This window comes from Nyctereutes procyonoides, unplaced genomic scaffold (assembly GCF_905146905.1).
Source record: "Nyctereutes procyonoides isolate TBG_1078 unplaced genomic scaffold, NYPRO_anot_genome, whole genome shotgun sequence".
NCBI classification, from domain to species: Eukaryota; Metazoa; Chordata; class Mammalia; order Carnivora; family Canidae; genus Nyctereutes; species Nyctereutes procyonoides.
In genome coordinates, this window is record NW_026575156.1 from 2239083 (window position 1) to 2255700 (window position 16618).

Below are 16618 nucleotides of genomic sequence, written 5' to 3' on the forward strand. Positions count from 1 at the left end.
CCAGGGTCCCCGGGGTCGCCCTCCCCGCGGGGGCCCGGCCGGCGCCGTGCGCTGGGGCCGAGGCGGAGCGCGGCCCCGGGGAGACTTAGGACTTGGCGGCGGCGCAGCCCCTCCGGCCTCTCGCCTCCTCCCAGTGTCTCTCCCTCAAGTACCTGCTCCTAAGGGCAGTGGGTCGACGCGGCCGAGAAACACCGTCACATCTCCCCGCCTCCCCTCTCTAGCCGGAGGAGACGGGCAGTGTGGACCCTGGAGGACAGCTGCCTCCCTCCGCCGCGGCAGAAGGGAAAGCGCGGGAAGGGGGCAGCCGGCTGATGGGCTGAGCGGGGGGCGAGGCCTGGGCGAGGCGGAATCCCCCCCCCTTCCACGCCCTCGGAGGAGCGAGGGCCGCGGGATACACCGCCCGCCCCCCGGTGCCCCGCTCGGGCTAAGTCCGGACGCGCTTAGAGCGCGGGCCCGGCGGCCGCCTGCAGCTCCAGCATCGGCTCCGTCCCGCGGACTAGCCGGCGGCGGCGCAGGGCTCCGGCCCTCGGCGCTGCGGCCGGCCCACCGCGGCGGCCGCTCCGGCCGGCGGCAGCGGGGACCGAACCCGCGGCTCCGAGCCCGCCTGCGGACGAATCCTGGGGCCGCGCGTCTCGGGAGAAGCGGCCGCCGTGCGGCGCGGAGGGATACACCTCGGCCGCGCGCCCCTCCCCGCGCCCGCGCCCGCGCCCGCGCCCGCGCCCCCGCCCCCGCCTCCCTCCCCGCCCGGCCGTGCTGCCGCCGCGGCGGCCGCTGCTGCTGCCGCCGCCGCCGCCGCCGCCGCCGCCGCTGCCTGGATATAGTGCGGCAAGGCGCGGAGCTTGCAGTCACTTTGCGAGGAGGAGCGCGCGGGCTGCGGGCGGCTCTAGCCGAGGCGGCCGAGGCAGCGGAAGGTTCTCTCTCCAGGGCTGGACTTACTAACTTTGGAACTGTCTGTCCTCCAGTGTCACGTCCTGAACATGAGCCTCCTCCTCTCCTTCCACCTGCTCGGGTTGCTTGTCAGTAGCGGGCAAGGTAGGAGTGTGGTGCTTCATCGCGTTGACTTTCCCTCCCCCTTCCACCCAGCCGAGAGAGGCAGAGGGAGGCACCGAAGAATTAAACGAGGGAACTTAAAGTTCTAGTTGCGGTGCTTGTTATTTTTATTTTTCCCTGTTTATTTTAGCCGCCGCTGAAAATGCTGTCGGTGCTGCGGGGACCCTTAAATAAGAGAAAATACGGAATTTGGAGATTGGCATCAGTGAGCAGGAGATGTAGGCAAACTGCTTCTTTTTTTCTTTCTTTTCTTTTCTTTTTCTTTCTTTCTTTCTTTTTTTTTTTCTGGGCTGTTGGCTTTCTCCGATTTCCATCATCAAAAATCGGATGAGTACGTTGGTGTGTATTCACAGTTAAATATCTGAGGTTGCGGAAGGAGAGGGAACGACGATGTTTTACAGAAGGAGCAAAAACTATCAGCCTCAAACTCGTTGGTGAAATGTCTCTGGTGTGCAAGAAATTCAATTCTTAAGAGACTCTTTTTTCCCCCCTTTCCCGAGACCCCAATTCCTGACTAGGAAGTGGACGATGATGGTTTATTTCTATTGAAACTAAGAGAGGGGCCCTGGATGTTGTGTGTAAGAGGCAAATGGATAAAACTAGGCATGTGTTGCAGTCATTCATTTTCAGCTCCCCCCCCACCCTTGTTAATACATCAAGGTTGGAAATTTTTATAGCGTCAGATTGTGATTACACCTGTAAGGGATGCTTTAGCTTGTGGAGAACTGGGTGAGATTTTTATCTCTCGGGGGGGTAAAAAAAAAAAAAAAGAATTTGAATAGCTCACTAGAATAACCTGGGAGAATTTGTGGCAGCTACCTCTGTTTATCTGTATAGAGATAGATCTGAATTTATCTTGCTTTGCTTGGGTAGTTCGCGTTCACGTAAAATATATTTGTGATAAATGGAAGCATTTTCAACTGTCCAGACAAGTTTGGACATTTAATTGGGAACACGACATGCTATAAAGCATGCATTGGTGGAAGTCTCTAACGAAAAAGAAAATAGCAGTGATTCTGTGGTGTGCAATAATTGCGTAGAGTGTTATATTATTAGTATGGCATGAGAATTGTTTTTTGAGAAAACATAAATTACAAGACAAGTTAAAATATCTCCACGGTCTTCAATGCTAAGCGTTTTCTCTCCTCCTCTGTGTTGCTCGTGTGGTCCAGCAGGGGGTAGTAGAACTCCATTTTAAGCCCAGAAATGGTGGTTTCTGTTCTGCCACACTCCCTGGGTCCTTCTATCATTCTTCAGCAGGGCTTGACATTTTGGATATGAAGCCTTCCTTTCTCTGCCCTCACCTCCCTAAAGCTATACAGTGTTAGTTGCTGATGAAACGCGATTGGATGCAGATTTTTATGTTCAGAAATCAGAATGCAAACGCCGAATGTTGCCATAGTTTATAAAGTGTCTTGGAAAAGATGCTGCTCGTTTTCCCTTAATAACATAGAGTATGCAAAATTTCAGTCACAGCGAAATTGCAGATGTGTCCATCCAAAGCTGATATCAGCCCAGTTAATTTAATCGCTATTATAGCAAAGATCAACACAGACTTTATGCCCTACAGACATGCTGCTTTCATTTTGGCAGGGCTGCTGATTATGTTTAACTGTTCATTTATAACACGGACAGGTATTAGTGAATCCTAAGAAGCAGCCCCTGAAAATTGCAGTTAAAATAGCACTGCAATTAACCGAGTGTGGCTAGTGAGGAGTGAGACGGGAGCATAATAGAAAGCAAGTTTATGCAGACTGATGATTGCATTGTGACTGGTTTGGGGAAGAAATATGTCTCAGTGGTGGAGTCTGTGAATTTACAGCTATAGACACTAAGTGTGTTGGGATTTGGGGGACAAAAGAGAAATCTGGGGATGTTTAAGTATTATACACAGACACAATTTAATTTGGCTCTGTATGTGTGACATATCTGAAATTGTGATTCCCCTAATACATAATTCAGAATGCAGAGTGATTGTAACGAGGGGCTCTAAAACTAAAGCACGCCTGAAAGGGAGCCTATATTCACTGTAAAGAAACAGAGAAGGAGGAGAGCATCGTTCTAAAGATCTCTCTATCTAGTGCGATTTAAAAATGCATGGCACTCATAGAGGCGTAGATGCGTGTCAGAGAGACCTAGCTTTTGTGAAACTGAACATGTAGTACTTCTGTGCCATGTGTCCTAATGAAGTCAGAGATGCGTGGAAACAGCAATCCTGATCCTGGAGTCCAATTCTTCTATGCTAGTGTTTTGTTCTCCAATTAAGGATGCAGAAGCAAGTACCAGACACACCACTGGAGCAGTTTTTGAAGAAAAAGGGATCTAGTGTAACTCATAATTTTGTTTATTCTTTTATAAGTGGGGCCATGGAAAAGCCTCCAGTTAGTGATCCCTGAGCTTGCCTTAGAAATACTAAAATCTCAGCTTGCTGATTTATGTTTCCAACAATATACTTGCAGGGGATTTTATGAAGCATGATTGAAGCTATTGCTTTGGAAAGTGGTGTGCAGTTAGACTGGGGAAAGGCAACGATGATGTATTCCCTTTTAAGTAGTCAAAACGTTTTGAACTGCAGCAGTTGAACAGCAGAAAATGACAGAAGTGAAAAACTGAGCAACTTAAGTGGATGCCAATACCGTAATTAGCTAACAAGGTCTAATAGTTCTAACTTTCAACACAACATTATTGTTCTACTGTAGTGAGAGCCTTTATTATAGCAGAAATGCTCCCCTCAAAAGCCTCTCATTTCCACTGCAAGATTAATATCCAGTGAAGTAAGGTCGGGATTTAACTGTCAAGTCTGAATTTAATTGTCAATGGAAGGGAGATTCTATAACTCTTAACTTTTGCAATTATTTTTCTTTTGTATTCAAAACTTGGTCACAGTCTCTTGTCATCGTAAATCTCAATCAGTAACCCGAGTCTGTGATTCTCAGTGCATTTGCTGTTTGGATCTGTGTAAATCCCAATTCCCAAACTGTAATATGTATGGGCTGCTTTCCTGAAGCTTTTTCACTGTCTTAAATTATTGTCTTCTCCTTTTAAAAATTACTCAAGTGTGATTAATAAAGATCTATTCCTGGATGCTTACATGTATGAAACAGAAGGATTTTTGTATGAAACTGTAAGGTAAGAACGCAGCTATTCATCTCTTTTGCAATCCAGTTCAGCCATACAGTTAGAGCACTTACCTAAGCCAAAATCATGAGGAGAGGGAGGTGAATTGCCCAGTTAATTAGTTGAACTTACAGGCATCTGCTTACATTTTCTCTTTCTGGTGAAGTGCTGGTAGGACATCCTTCATTAGAGAAGTGTACCTGCTAAAAATAAGGCTTGGGTGGGTGTGTGTGGCTGTGTGGGTGACTACTAGGTTCACTTCTACAGGAAGTGTGGAGTGTGTGTGGGTGTGTGTGGGTGACTACGAGTTTCACTTCTACAGGAAGGTCTCCACAAACCTGTCTTCAGGGTAGACTGTTACGCAGACAGCCTCTCTCACATCCTTTCGAATCTACTCTGCTCTAATTCTTTGATGTCAGCCTCTTGTGCAACGTTTCTATTGAATCAACTCCATATGCATTTGCACTTAGACAAGATAGGCGGGGTGAATTAATATTGTTATTGTCAATGAACAACCCAGAGGGGTTTCTTTCCTGCCTTATGTCAAAGGAATTAAGCAGACCACTTGGCCACTTTAGTTTCTAAAGCTGAATCGGAGCCTGGGAGAAGAGCAAGAAGGGAAGGTGGTAGGTCCCAGGGGGTCCAGTGAGCCTTTCCGGTGACACAGGGGGCTAATGTTCTTCCAGAGGTAATGTCCTATTAGAGAAGCAATTAATGGAAGAAAATGACCTCATTCACTACAAGAATAAAGTCAAACTTCATAAAATTGAGCGAATAAAATGGCTTTCTTTCAAACATACAGCTAGTTTGTAATGGGACTGAGAAATGAGCTATAGAAATTGAGGCTGGTAACCAAGCCTAACAGTCTCATTTGTTTTGGTCTATTTCCTTGTGAGGGAGCAATGCGAATGGAACCAAGGTTGCCAATCAGAAGGCCCTGGAACTAGTCCTGCTGCTCTCTCTGGCTTTTGACATTTGGGAAACGATTTTAATTTATCTGTTTTCAGGGTCATCTCTCATAGTAGTGAACTTTTGAAAACATGAAGAAAGTGCTTGATAAGTGGTAGAGCAAGTTTGAATTGCTTGTTGTTGTCGTTGTCGTTTCTGTTTTGGTCCAGAATAAAATGAGTCTTCCGGGTGTTGGTGTATGTGAAATTAATTTAATAATTTAAATATTCTTATAAAGGGGATACCGTCCGTTGTATTTCAAGTTTTATTAACCTAGATTGTACGTTCTTTGTGCCCTTTATACTATCCCAATTATATTGAAGATAGGCCTATTTAAAAGATTACAAATTAGTTTTAATTTTCCAAATTGTATGATAGGAGAACACTTTGAGGTGCACCCAGTGCTTTTAGGCTTTTATTAAATGTAGTATTCCTGAGCTTCATAGAGCTAAGGTATCTTTAATTGTTCAGCAAATGAAAGTGCTTCTATGTGGCACTATTTAAAATATTTTAATGACTTTTAACTATTTACAGTTTTACAGTTGTAATAGTGCAGATTCCAAATGGCTATCAGCGTACTTCCTGGTGTCACATATTCACCTCTGCCAGTAGTGAATGGTTCATCAGCCATTACAAGGCATTTTAGAAAGCTGCGATGTAATGAAACAAACATGTCTGAATTTAAATAGTTAAGAAGTCTAGTAAGGAATTTTATGAGTATTTACAAACATAACAATCAATAGATGACAGTTTTAAGGGTTTCAAATCAGTTGGTCAAAATTTTCTTGGCTTCATTTTGTTATTAAAACTAGCAGGGAAGCGGAGAGAACATTGAATTTGAAATCAGAGGACTTAGACCATTAAATCTCTTGACTTTGAAGAAACAACTTAAACTCTCAGAGCCATCATGTGCTTATTTGAAAATCAGACATAAATATATCTAATAGTTGCTCTACCGCTGTGAGGAGCAATTGTGATAATAGATATGTGTACGCCTCCTATAAAATGTCAACCCTACTATGCCAGACGTTATAATGCCAGATGTATATTCTGAATACAGATAAAGCTGTTCATGGTTTAAAAATATTCCATTTATTCAATTTTTTAAGTCATTAAAAACTGCTCTGTGATTATAAACAAATATTGAGGGGGGGCAGAGATAATGTAATTCATGGATGAGTAGTTCATTCATCATTTACTCATTTATCTAACATTTATTGAATCCTTACAGTGCCTCAGACACCTTATTCAGCGATATTCAGAGGAATGGTTGTATAGGGTGTGTGATGAACAACTGCAGGGGGCGCCACTCATAGTCATGGTGATAGAATGCATATTTATTTTCACAGTTTTCCAGCAGATGGCAGTAAAGGGTCTTGAGGAATGGATTTCTTATTGTATCATAAATCCGTTTTATGGGCCAACACCAGGCTGAAATTAGTTGCAGACAGGCTTAGAATGGGCACACAATTAGGAAAAGTGATTTAGTAAAGATCAAATAGTAACTAGAGCTCTGGTCTCCAAACTCTTAATTCAGTTCCCTGAACACCAGGCTTTTGCACTGGTTTAAGAAAATTAATCTAACATTTCTTCAGCTCAAAGTAATGGTGATATTTAAATTTTGTGCCATTTTGTCAGTTCATCGATTAACAAATACTTGTGCAGCCGTATAATGAATACAATGCCAGCATCTTGTAACAGTATAGACCACTAGTTCAGAGTTCATACAACGTCCTTGTAAAGAATGCTCAAGAATCCAAAGGAATATTTATTTTGTGGATGAAGAAATTGAGGTACAGAGGAATTCCCTGATTTGCCTATATCGTTTATAGTTAGTAGTTTTCTGGAGTTAGGTTCAATTTTCTCACTTCTAGTTCAGTGCCTATATTTTAAATGTATTTAATGTATTCATTTGAAAAGTTGCATGTGTGTGGGAGGGGTAGTACACAGAATTCAATGTTGGTAGTTGAGAAGGCAAAAAATATAAAAGCCAAATCAGCATAACAGAGATCAATAAACTTGGTCAACAAAATGCTGCAAAATGAGAAAATTTATATAATTAACTAAAAATTAAAAAGCCTAAATAAGCCCTTAGGAATTCAGCACCTAGAAAGAGCTAAAATTTGTTGAGTGTTTGCTAACTGCCAGGCTCTATGGTAAGCACTTTACATGTACTTAACTAGCTTAATATGTAAAACAGCCCTCTAATTATTATATTGCTATTCCCCTTTTACACTTGAGGGCTATGAGGCATAGAAAATTTAAATGACTATCTGAGGTTGCACAGCCTAGAAACAAAGCTGTGAATTCAGGACACGTCCAAAGACTTGCCTTTTAACCAGGACCCCACCTTGCCATTCACTGAAGCAGAAGGGTATTCAACATGGAAAATGGAGAAGATAAGACAAGGGATTCAAAACAGGTGAGCATGCTGTGAGAAAGGATGCCCCAAGTGTTCAGAAGACAGAAATAATCCAATTCAATTAATTTAAGAGTTTGGAAAGGTTAGTTGTTGGGCATGATTGTGGAAATATTGGTGGGACAGAGAGGTAGAAAGGCCTTGAGGCCAAGCTCAGCTTGACTCTCGGGTCTGTATCTTTAGGAGTTGTTGTTTGGGCAGGAAAAGAACATGACTAAAATTTGGTTTGTTTTTAAGTCTCCTGGCCATGCATGGGATGGACCTGAGGGAAATAATAAAGGAGTTGAGGGGTCGTGGCATGTGTTTCTCTGGAAGAATTAATGGATCTTCATACGTCATTCGATTTGGGAAATTGGGAAAAATGTAGTAACTGAAATTTTAAGCCTTTTTGACAGAAAGAATGATTATCTTAATAGAAATAGGGAAATATGAGATCCCTGGGTGGCTCAACGGTTTAGCGTCTGCCTTTGGCCCAGGGCGCGATCCTGGAGGCCCAGGATCGAGTCCCACATTGGGCTCCCTGCATGGAGCCTGCTTCTCCCTCTGCCTGTGTCTCTGCCTCTCTCTCCCTCTCTGTGTCTCTCATGAATGAATAAATAAAAAATCTTTAAAAAAAATAAAAAAATAAAAAAAATAGAAATAGGGAAATAGATAAATGCAACCACTTATTTTAGGCAAGAGGGTTTTTTGTTTTGTTTTGTTTATGTTTTGCTTGTTTGTGATTTTCTATGTTGATATGTTGACTTTGAAGTATCCATGAAACATCTAGATGGTAATGTCATCATTAACTTTGGAAAGGCCAGCTGTTGATCTTCATTTCAGAATTTTTCTCCACTTTCATTTAACTTTGTTCTCTTGTCTTCCATCATTGTTTGCACTCTAATATTAATTGGTGTGTATGTGTCTGGATTTTGAGTAAAATTTCAGAAGCATGTAGGTCAAATTTGCTTGTATTATATGTTCTTCATTTTTCTGTACTTATACATAGCTTTTTATCCCTTTTTATTCTGGAGAAATAAAACATGAAATAAGAAAATTAAAAAGAAATGAAAATAAACTAAAATCAAAACTTAAAAAAAATCTTGATATTAAATACATAGAATTGAACATTTTTCTGTGAATCTTCAAAGGAACTAGTATTTTTGAGTGCCTACTGTCTGCCAGGGTGCTGTGCCAGGTATTTTCACTCATTGTCTCCTTTAATCCTGACAAAATCACCATTGATAGATGATGTTTTGAGATTGAGAATGTCAGATTGGCCTTGAGCTATTAACTAGGGTCTGTGCCTGACACCCAAAGTTGCAGCCAAAGAGCATCCTATGCGTTTAAGATATACTTCTGTTTCTTTGTGTGTTTTTGATACATGATTGGTTAATAGGGGGATGATACAGGAATTGTGTTGCTCCATTTATTACTTCATATATTGCTCATATGTTGCTCCATATATTACTTCTTTAGCTCATTAAATTTTAAGTGATCAAGAGCACTGTTAAGAGAAAGCTTTGGCAATCTATGAAGATGTTAATAAAAATATATAAAAAATATGAAAAATTAACTCAAATGCTTTCCTTTACTGCAAGTATCTGTTTAGCAGTTTAAGAACCACCTTGATTTCCAGTTTATTATATATCTGGAAATATTGAGAGTATAGCTTAAAAAACTGGAAAGTCATTTTTTCCTGTGTTAAAATGATGTGTTTGTTTTTACTTTTTAAAAGGCTACATCCTGATCATAGTTTTCATTTTAAAGTGAATGCCCTTCAGGCCCTGCATCTTGAAAGAAAATGCAAATGCTAGGTACAAGCATCAGGAAAGATTTAACAGTGCTAGTATTTTAATTAGGATTGTTATGGTTGTTGTTAGTGCTTGGTTACACATTTCTGTAGGTCTGGAATGTTCTGACCTCTAATCCTGTCTTTTCCAATAAGCCATGATATTTTTTACTGCGTAATTTTGCAGGCACTAGCGTTTTTCAGGAATGCAAATGTGGTGTTAGCATAGAAATGCATGCCACCACTTGTACAATAAACCAATGTAATAAAGCTAAGACTTACAGTAGAATAGAGTATATCCTAATTTAAGAAAATAAGCACACTTATACTTTGTTCTAAGGATTAATGAGGGTTTGTGGACAGTGTTTCTATTATTGTAACTTGTCCATTCTCAAGCAGTTTTCTAATAATACGGTACTACTCTTTCTGATTACTTTTATATATATTGCCTTCCTTAATTTCTCTCTGATTATTTTTATCTACCAATGACAAGTATTGAATATACTGCCCGAACAGAGCAAGTAGCATCTTTATGTTATAGTGATAGCTTTGTGTCATTGACGAGAGAAATGTGAAACACAAATTATGTGAAAGTTAGATATAACATGAAGTATATGCCATAATCTTTGTCAAAGTACTGATCAATGATATTGACCTTGTTTTTTTTTTAATTTTCTTTACTTACGTGAACCATATATAATTTTCTAATGCTAACTGAAAACACTTTCAATCCTGTTTACTTCTTTTTTATATTCTTTATTGCAGAATCACTGGCTTCACCCTACCTATTGTATAGATTATATATTAATACTTTAAACTAGGTTACACTTTTGAATTATCAAAGGGTTAGGCTTACCTTGTAGAATTTAACAATTTCGAATGGATATATTATATGCTGAGATGGTCAACTTAAATTTACCTACCTAAAGTTCCACAATTACCCTGAAACATAGATACTATTCCTGATTTAGAAAAGAGGAAAATGAATGCCGAAGAGGTCAAATTACTTGTCCAGGAAGAAAGACTTGAAAAATGGTTGGCCCAGGACTTGATATAAATATTTTATTCTTTATACAGCATTTTTCCTATTCTAAAGTCTGTGCTTTTGCAGAAATACATTTTACTCATGTTAATGGAGCAATTCTCAGAAATAACTTTGTGGCAGGACGCGTGGGTGGCTCAGCGGTTGAGCATCTGCCTTTGGCTTAGGGTATGATCCTGGGGTCTGGATCGAGTCCCACATCGGGCTCCTTGCTGGGAGCCTGCTTCTCCCTCTGTGTCTCTGCCTCTCTCTCCCTGTGTCTATCATGAATAAATAAATAATATCTTTAAAAAAAAACAAGAAATAACTGTGGCACAGAAGATACTTTATGTTATTCGGCTCTTCAAAGTTATTTTTGGACTGTGTTTACACGTGCTGTTCATTTTAGAGGACTTCCTTGAATTACTTGGAAGTTCTTGGCTTAAAACCGTTAAGACATTTACAAACTTTTATTCATTTGCAGGATCTTGTTTCCTTAGCCTCATGCCTGTTACCATGTCCACCAAGCAGTTTTGCACCATTTCTGAGATCCCCAGACTTGGGCTCTGTGTTAACACAGCTCATGCATTTTACATTTTTCCTAACTTCCTTCGCTCAGACAATTCCCATTATTTTTCTTCAAAACTCAGCTAATCCATGTCATCAGTGAAGACATCTTTCTTTTTCTCAACAAATATACCTAATCACCAGTCAATGTGCAGGACACTGAAGATCCAATCATAGGTAGTAATATACCTGAATTCTGCATGTCAGACTTCACTGTACCTGTATGTGACCTTCTTTATGAACTCCCTGAGAGCAAGAATGCCTTTCCATGCTGGCTTGCTATTAAATACAGTGTAATAGTTAGGGAGTTCACTGTAAATTCATATGTGTATTCCTGGAACATAGTAGATATTTAGTAAATATGTACTAAATGAATATTTAAATATTACCCAGCGAGAGTAAAACAAACTATTTAAAAATATATTTAGTTCTGACTGTTGGGAATATATTATCTGTTGGTCTGTGTATTTGTTTTAAAAATTTTGTTTATATCACTACTGCACGTGATAGGCCTTCACTAAATATTTGAGTATCTATTAAATAATCCAGTCACAGTGATTACTTAATTCGGAAGGAAAGAAAAGATAACCTGCTTTATCTCCAATACTGAAAATAAGTTAGACCAGGAGTAAAGCAAACTTTTAAATCTGACTGTAAGATTTGTTCTTTTGAAGCCTTATCTGAGGAATAGGAGACCATTACGTTGTTGAGGTTTCAAAGTCTTCAATACATAGAAATAAATGAGGAAGATATAATATGTTGATAATGGTATAATTAAACAGATTAGATATTGTCAATAGTAAATGTCTGATTTGTCAATACAGCAAGTATTTAAAGCCCTGAAAAATCAAGATAATCCCTGCGGTTAATTAAAAGTTGATTATTCAATCAATGATTATTGGAAGCCAATTTTAAACTGTATGTATAGGAAGACAAGTAAGATAAGAGTATTTTATCTTATTGTTTCATAGACACTTGGGTTCTGCTTCTTTTTAAAAAAATGAAATTCATTTTAACCTAAAAAAAAAAAAAATCCCCTCCTGTCTAGTAGCCATGTTTTGTCCTGATTTTCTGATGTTTCTATGTCTGACTTCAGTGGTAAGAGCATTTAAGTTAATTGGGTTGAATACATTTTCAGATACTCCAGAATGTCTTTATCACCTATTTATTTGTCTTCCTTCCATTTATGTGCTAATGTTACCAGTATCGCGTATGCCACTTCTAACATGAAACACAGTTGGCAGTTAGAGATATGACCACTGCTCCTGATTCATCCATTTTTACTTTCATTTCCCCCCTTAAATTTCACATAATTTATAATCACTTTAATTGATTATCCTCTTGAGTCATTTTATTTCGGAGCCCCCTCACGAGAGCCCCATGCTAATGCATTTTACTTCTGTGGGCATTGTGTGTGGTCTGCAATTTAGCAACAAAACTCAGCACAGGCTATTAAATGATATTATGTCACTCTCTGTGCTTTACTGAAAACTTTCACAGCCATATCCAAAGTGGATAGAAAGTATTCAACTTTAGTATTCTTATGATATTTAAATAATGTTTAGAACAGAATTCTGAGCAATTATGAAGTACCCTAAATTGCTCATGTATTTTCTCCTTCAAGTCCTTGTTCTGTTCCTATTTTATGAAACATTTTATTAAAAATACTCTCCATCCTACGCTGTACATGAATACAGATTATTTGGTAAAAAGACGCCTTATTTAAGCAGAATGTCTCTCTTGCTAGGAAAATCAAGGGATTAAATTTACTGACTATGGCTGGTCAGGGGACTTTTGTTAAGGTAACTTTCACTTGTCTCTTCCTGTTTGGCTGCCTCTCAGAAGGCTCCTCATTTAAAAGTCTTCACATCTCAGATGCTGTACCCACACGTGGGTGTGTGATGGGAGAAGAGAGGTGGTTGTAAGACGTGTAAATTATCTTTTACTAATTGTGACTCCAGAACACATTCTGACTCCTGAGCAGAAAGGCATGCAGGGAGCTGAGAATGAGAAAGGAAAGTAAATACTGTTAGTAAAGATCAGTCACTGTTTTGTTTCAAGGATAACTCATCAGCTAAAAGGTAATGAGGGAAGTGGATGGTGGGGTCAGCCTTTGAAGAGCTGGGATCAAGTCTGACAGTTACATGTGTGCAAGGGGAGAAGGAGATGCCCAACAACATAGAGAGGGACAACAGACAACCTTGTGTCCTCACGGAGCAGTGTCTGTTTGTAAATATTTAATGGATTAATTGAATGAAGAAGTGTCAGAGATAAACAAAGCAAGGCACTGGTCACAGCAGTTAAGGACAGATTTTAATCAGTAATAGACCATGTCGGGAATGAAGTATATGACTATATTCAGTAGGGTGAAGAGCTTAGTGTGAGCTGAGCTCAACTTTGATTTGTACAGAGGTAACTGGGTGTTGTTTTCTTTTTTAAGATTTTATTGATTTACTCATGAGAGATATAGACAGAGACAGAGACATAGGCGGAGGGAGAATCCTGTGGGGAGCTCGATGTGGGAGTAGATCCCAGGACCCCGGAATCACAACCTGAGCCAGAGGCAGATGCTTAACCACTGAAACACCTGGGTGCCCCAGACTGGGTGTTTTTAAAAAGGGAGAATGAGGGAATAGCAAGCGAGGTATGTGGGGGCTCAGTAGAATTAGGGAAGTAAAAAATTGCAAAATGTTAGAAGGATGGTTTGGTCTGTTTGAAATCTACCTGGGTTTGTTAACTGGTGGTTATCAAATGTTCCTACTTTCCCACAGAGGTTGGGAGACAGGTGTCCTATCCTGAGGTGTGAACTGGAGCAAAGAGGAAGTCTTTTGGCAGCCTTAAGTTTTCTCAGCCACTTTAAGTCATTCCAGGGATGCAGCCTTGAGCTGTTAAAAATGCTAGCGTTTCATTCAAATCTTTATAGGTCAAGGTTGAGGCCTAGGTGAGAGGAGAGCTAAGTGTAGCCTGGTTAGAGTTTGGTAAAGCAGAGAATGTTAGAAAAAAAAAAATTGTAAGTCACCCTAAAGAGTACTTTCACATGCATTACTTCATTTTTATATTCGCAACATATATAGAATTCTGAAGTATTATGTTACAGCTGAGGGAACTGAATTGCATAAAAGTTAAGTGGCATCTAATAAGTAAAGGGCTTGAAATTTCAAATTTAGTTAATACTTGGTTCTAAAACTTGACTCCTTTCTCTGACTAAAACATGGTACCTTAGAAACAGAAAGGAGAAAGCAGAAAGGAAGTACTAGGAGTAGCTCTAGTTTCAGGTTTTTACTGCTCTCAGACTATTTCTTTTGAATGGTTAAACTCTAGGTGAGTGACTACTAATTAGTAAACAAGTAAATCTTTTAGGGACTTAAAATGTTAATGAGCACAAAGAACCAGCAGGTTTTAGTAATATTGGGTTCATGGTAGCTGCAAGATGGGGCAGTTTAATTGTCCAGGTTAGTGTAATTCATTAAGGGCTAACATTAATATTTAAATATAAGTTGTATTTTTAAATGGCTTCTCATTGTAAAACATTATCGTTATTAATAATTCAGTAGGTCATCAGTTCATGGTTGACTTACTGAATACTTTGATAATGAAATTACCTCAGTTTAGGGTGCTTTTAGAGGCAAATAAGAAAAGGACATATTTTATAGGGCCTAAAAATAAAAATCTATTATAGCATATAAGAAACCACCTAGAGGCAGGTTTGGACTTTTTCTCCTTATTTTTTTGCTCTTTTTCCTTGACTTCATGGAAGAAAGGTGGCTGCAACAGTTTCATGTATTATATTCTTCTGCAATAAAATCTGAATTTAGGGAAGAAAAATATGTCACTGGCCTTGTATTACCAAAAAAATAAAAATTCTCATATATCATCGATCAGTCTTCCTTCAGTTCTTATTGGCTTGAATTCTATCATATGAACTCCCCTAAACTAATGGCTGGTGAGGAGAATGTCATCACCATGATTTCCACTTACTAATCCACTCCTTTCTGTTGCTGAGGGAAAGGTTAGTCTCCCTTGGAGCCTATGATTGTTCAATCAAATTCAGTGTTCATTGACTAAAGAATGAGGGAGAGGACATAGGGTGCAGTGGGTGGCCAGATGTGTCTGCTACAGGGATGCTGAGAGGGCCTTTTTTGACAAAGAATGTAAACTGTGTCAGAAGTCAATATTTATGGGGCACTCGGATGGCTCAGAGGTTGAGCATCTGCCTTCAGCTCAGGTCATGATCCTGGGGTCCTGGGATCGAGTCCCACATCAAGCTCCTCTCAGGAAGCCTGCTTCTCCCTCTGCCTGTGTCTCTGCCTCTCTCTTTCCGTGTCTCTCATGAATAAATACAAAAAATCTTTTAAAAATAAAATAATTCAATATTTATTAATCACTTACAGTGTGCCATTTCAGTGTACTTTGTATGTGTGATCTAATTTAATTCTTCAGACTAATTGTGAAGATGATTCTGTTGTAGAGAAGGGGCTGGGAACAGGTTTTGAAGTGTTTGAATGACCTGTCAAACTCACAAAGCTGCTCAGTGGCAGAGTTGGGATTGGAACCCTGGCTGGCTGGCAACAGAATCCTCTTTCCCTGCCAGGTCACTGTAAAAGGAAACTTAACATTGTGCATAGTTTTACTATTGTTAAGTTGAAGAATGGTAGGTAAGGATACCAACTTCCTTTGTGAATAGGGTATATCCTGGGAAATTGTCTGAGAAAGTTGTTATACTTGATCTTATTTAATATGTGTTTATACATCTTTTACCATTTTTTAAAATTTTACAGATAATGAAATTAAGAGAGAGTAGATAAAGCAGTTTGCCTGAGGACACAAAGCTATGAAGTGGCCAAAGTGGGATTTGATTAAAAGTTTACTTTTAATTTGAGGCATTGAATGCTTCCCACTATATAATGCTTAAAGATGGTGGTCAAAGTATGGCAGGGCTGGGGTAACAGACTTGGAATCAAACAAATCACATAAACCTGATCAGTCTTCCAGAATCTCATGATATAAAAGAAACTCATTTTTTTTAAAGGAAATATATTTCATTTTTACCCAAACTAGATAGTTGAATAATGTTCTCAAATTTAAGGAGGGCAAGGAAAAATTCTCACTTGGTCTCTGGAAGAGTTGAATGAAAAATAGAAATGACCAGGGTCTCCTTTAGAAAGAGAAGTGGAAATTGGAAACAAAGAATATTGACTTCATATTTACTGATGAGACAGGCTAAGTATAGAAGTGAGTAGACTCACTAATCAGAGTGCTAATCTACTACATGCCTAGACCAAGATGTGAACTACACCAGTTCCTGGCCTCTAGATGGTTTCTTCCTGAGACTATACAATGAATTAAAAGGCAGGATAAAGATTAAGATGCTTAGGGTATAAAACTATGTGCATACTCTTAATTACTTTTTCTTCGAAAGTCATTCTAGTTCCTCCCACCCCCATCCCATGCCAGGTACTCTCATCAACACTGTTTTTTTCTGAATGGCCAAATATATAAAATATATATTTGTGTATGTGTGTGTGGGGGAGTGTGTGTGTGTGTGTGTGTGTGTGTGTGTATATACACACACACAGATATAGATATATATCTATATCTATCTATCTATCTATCTATCTATCTATCTATATATAAAACTGGAAAATCATTCCATCATTTTATGCTGTGTCAAAATCCTTGCTCTATTTATTCCATTATTTTCATTAGGGCTGAAATTCATGAATAT

At 39.4% G+C, this 16618-nt stretch overlaps 1 protein-coding gene across 2 annotated transcripts in view; it reads left to right on the plus strand.

The window, feature by feature from the left end:
• The first annotated feature begins 883 nt into the window (after window positions 1-883).
• The window catches only part of NCAM2 (neural cell adhesion molecule 2), a 520048-nt gene continuing 504313 nt past the window's right edge, over window positions 884-16618 (plus strand). For both annotated transcript variants that reach the window (XM_055313808.1, XM_055313809.1), the window contains exon 1: window positions 884-1032. In XM_055313808.1, coding sequence (XP_055169783.1) covers window positions 978-1032 — 55 coding nt within the window. In that variant the 5' untranslated portion in view covers window positions 884-977. The remainder of the gene's footprint in view (window positions 1033-16618) is intronic.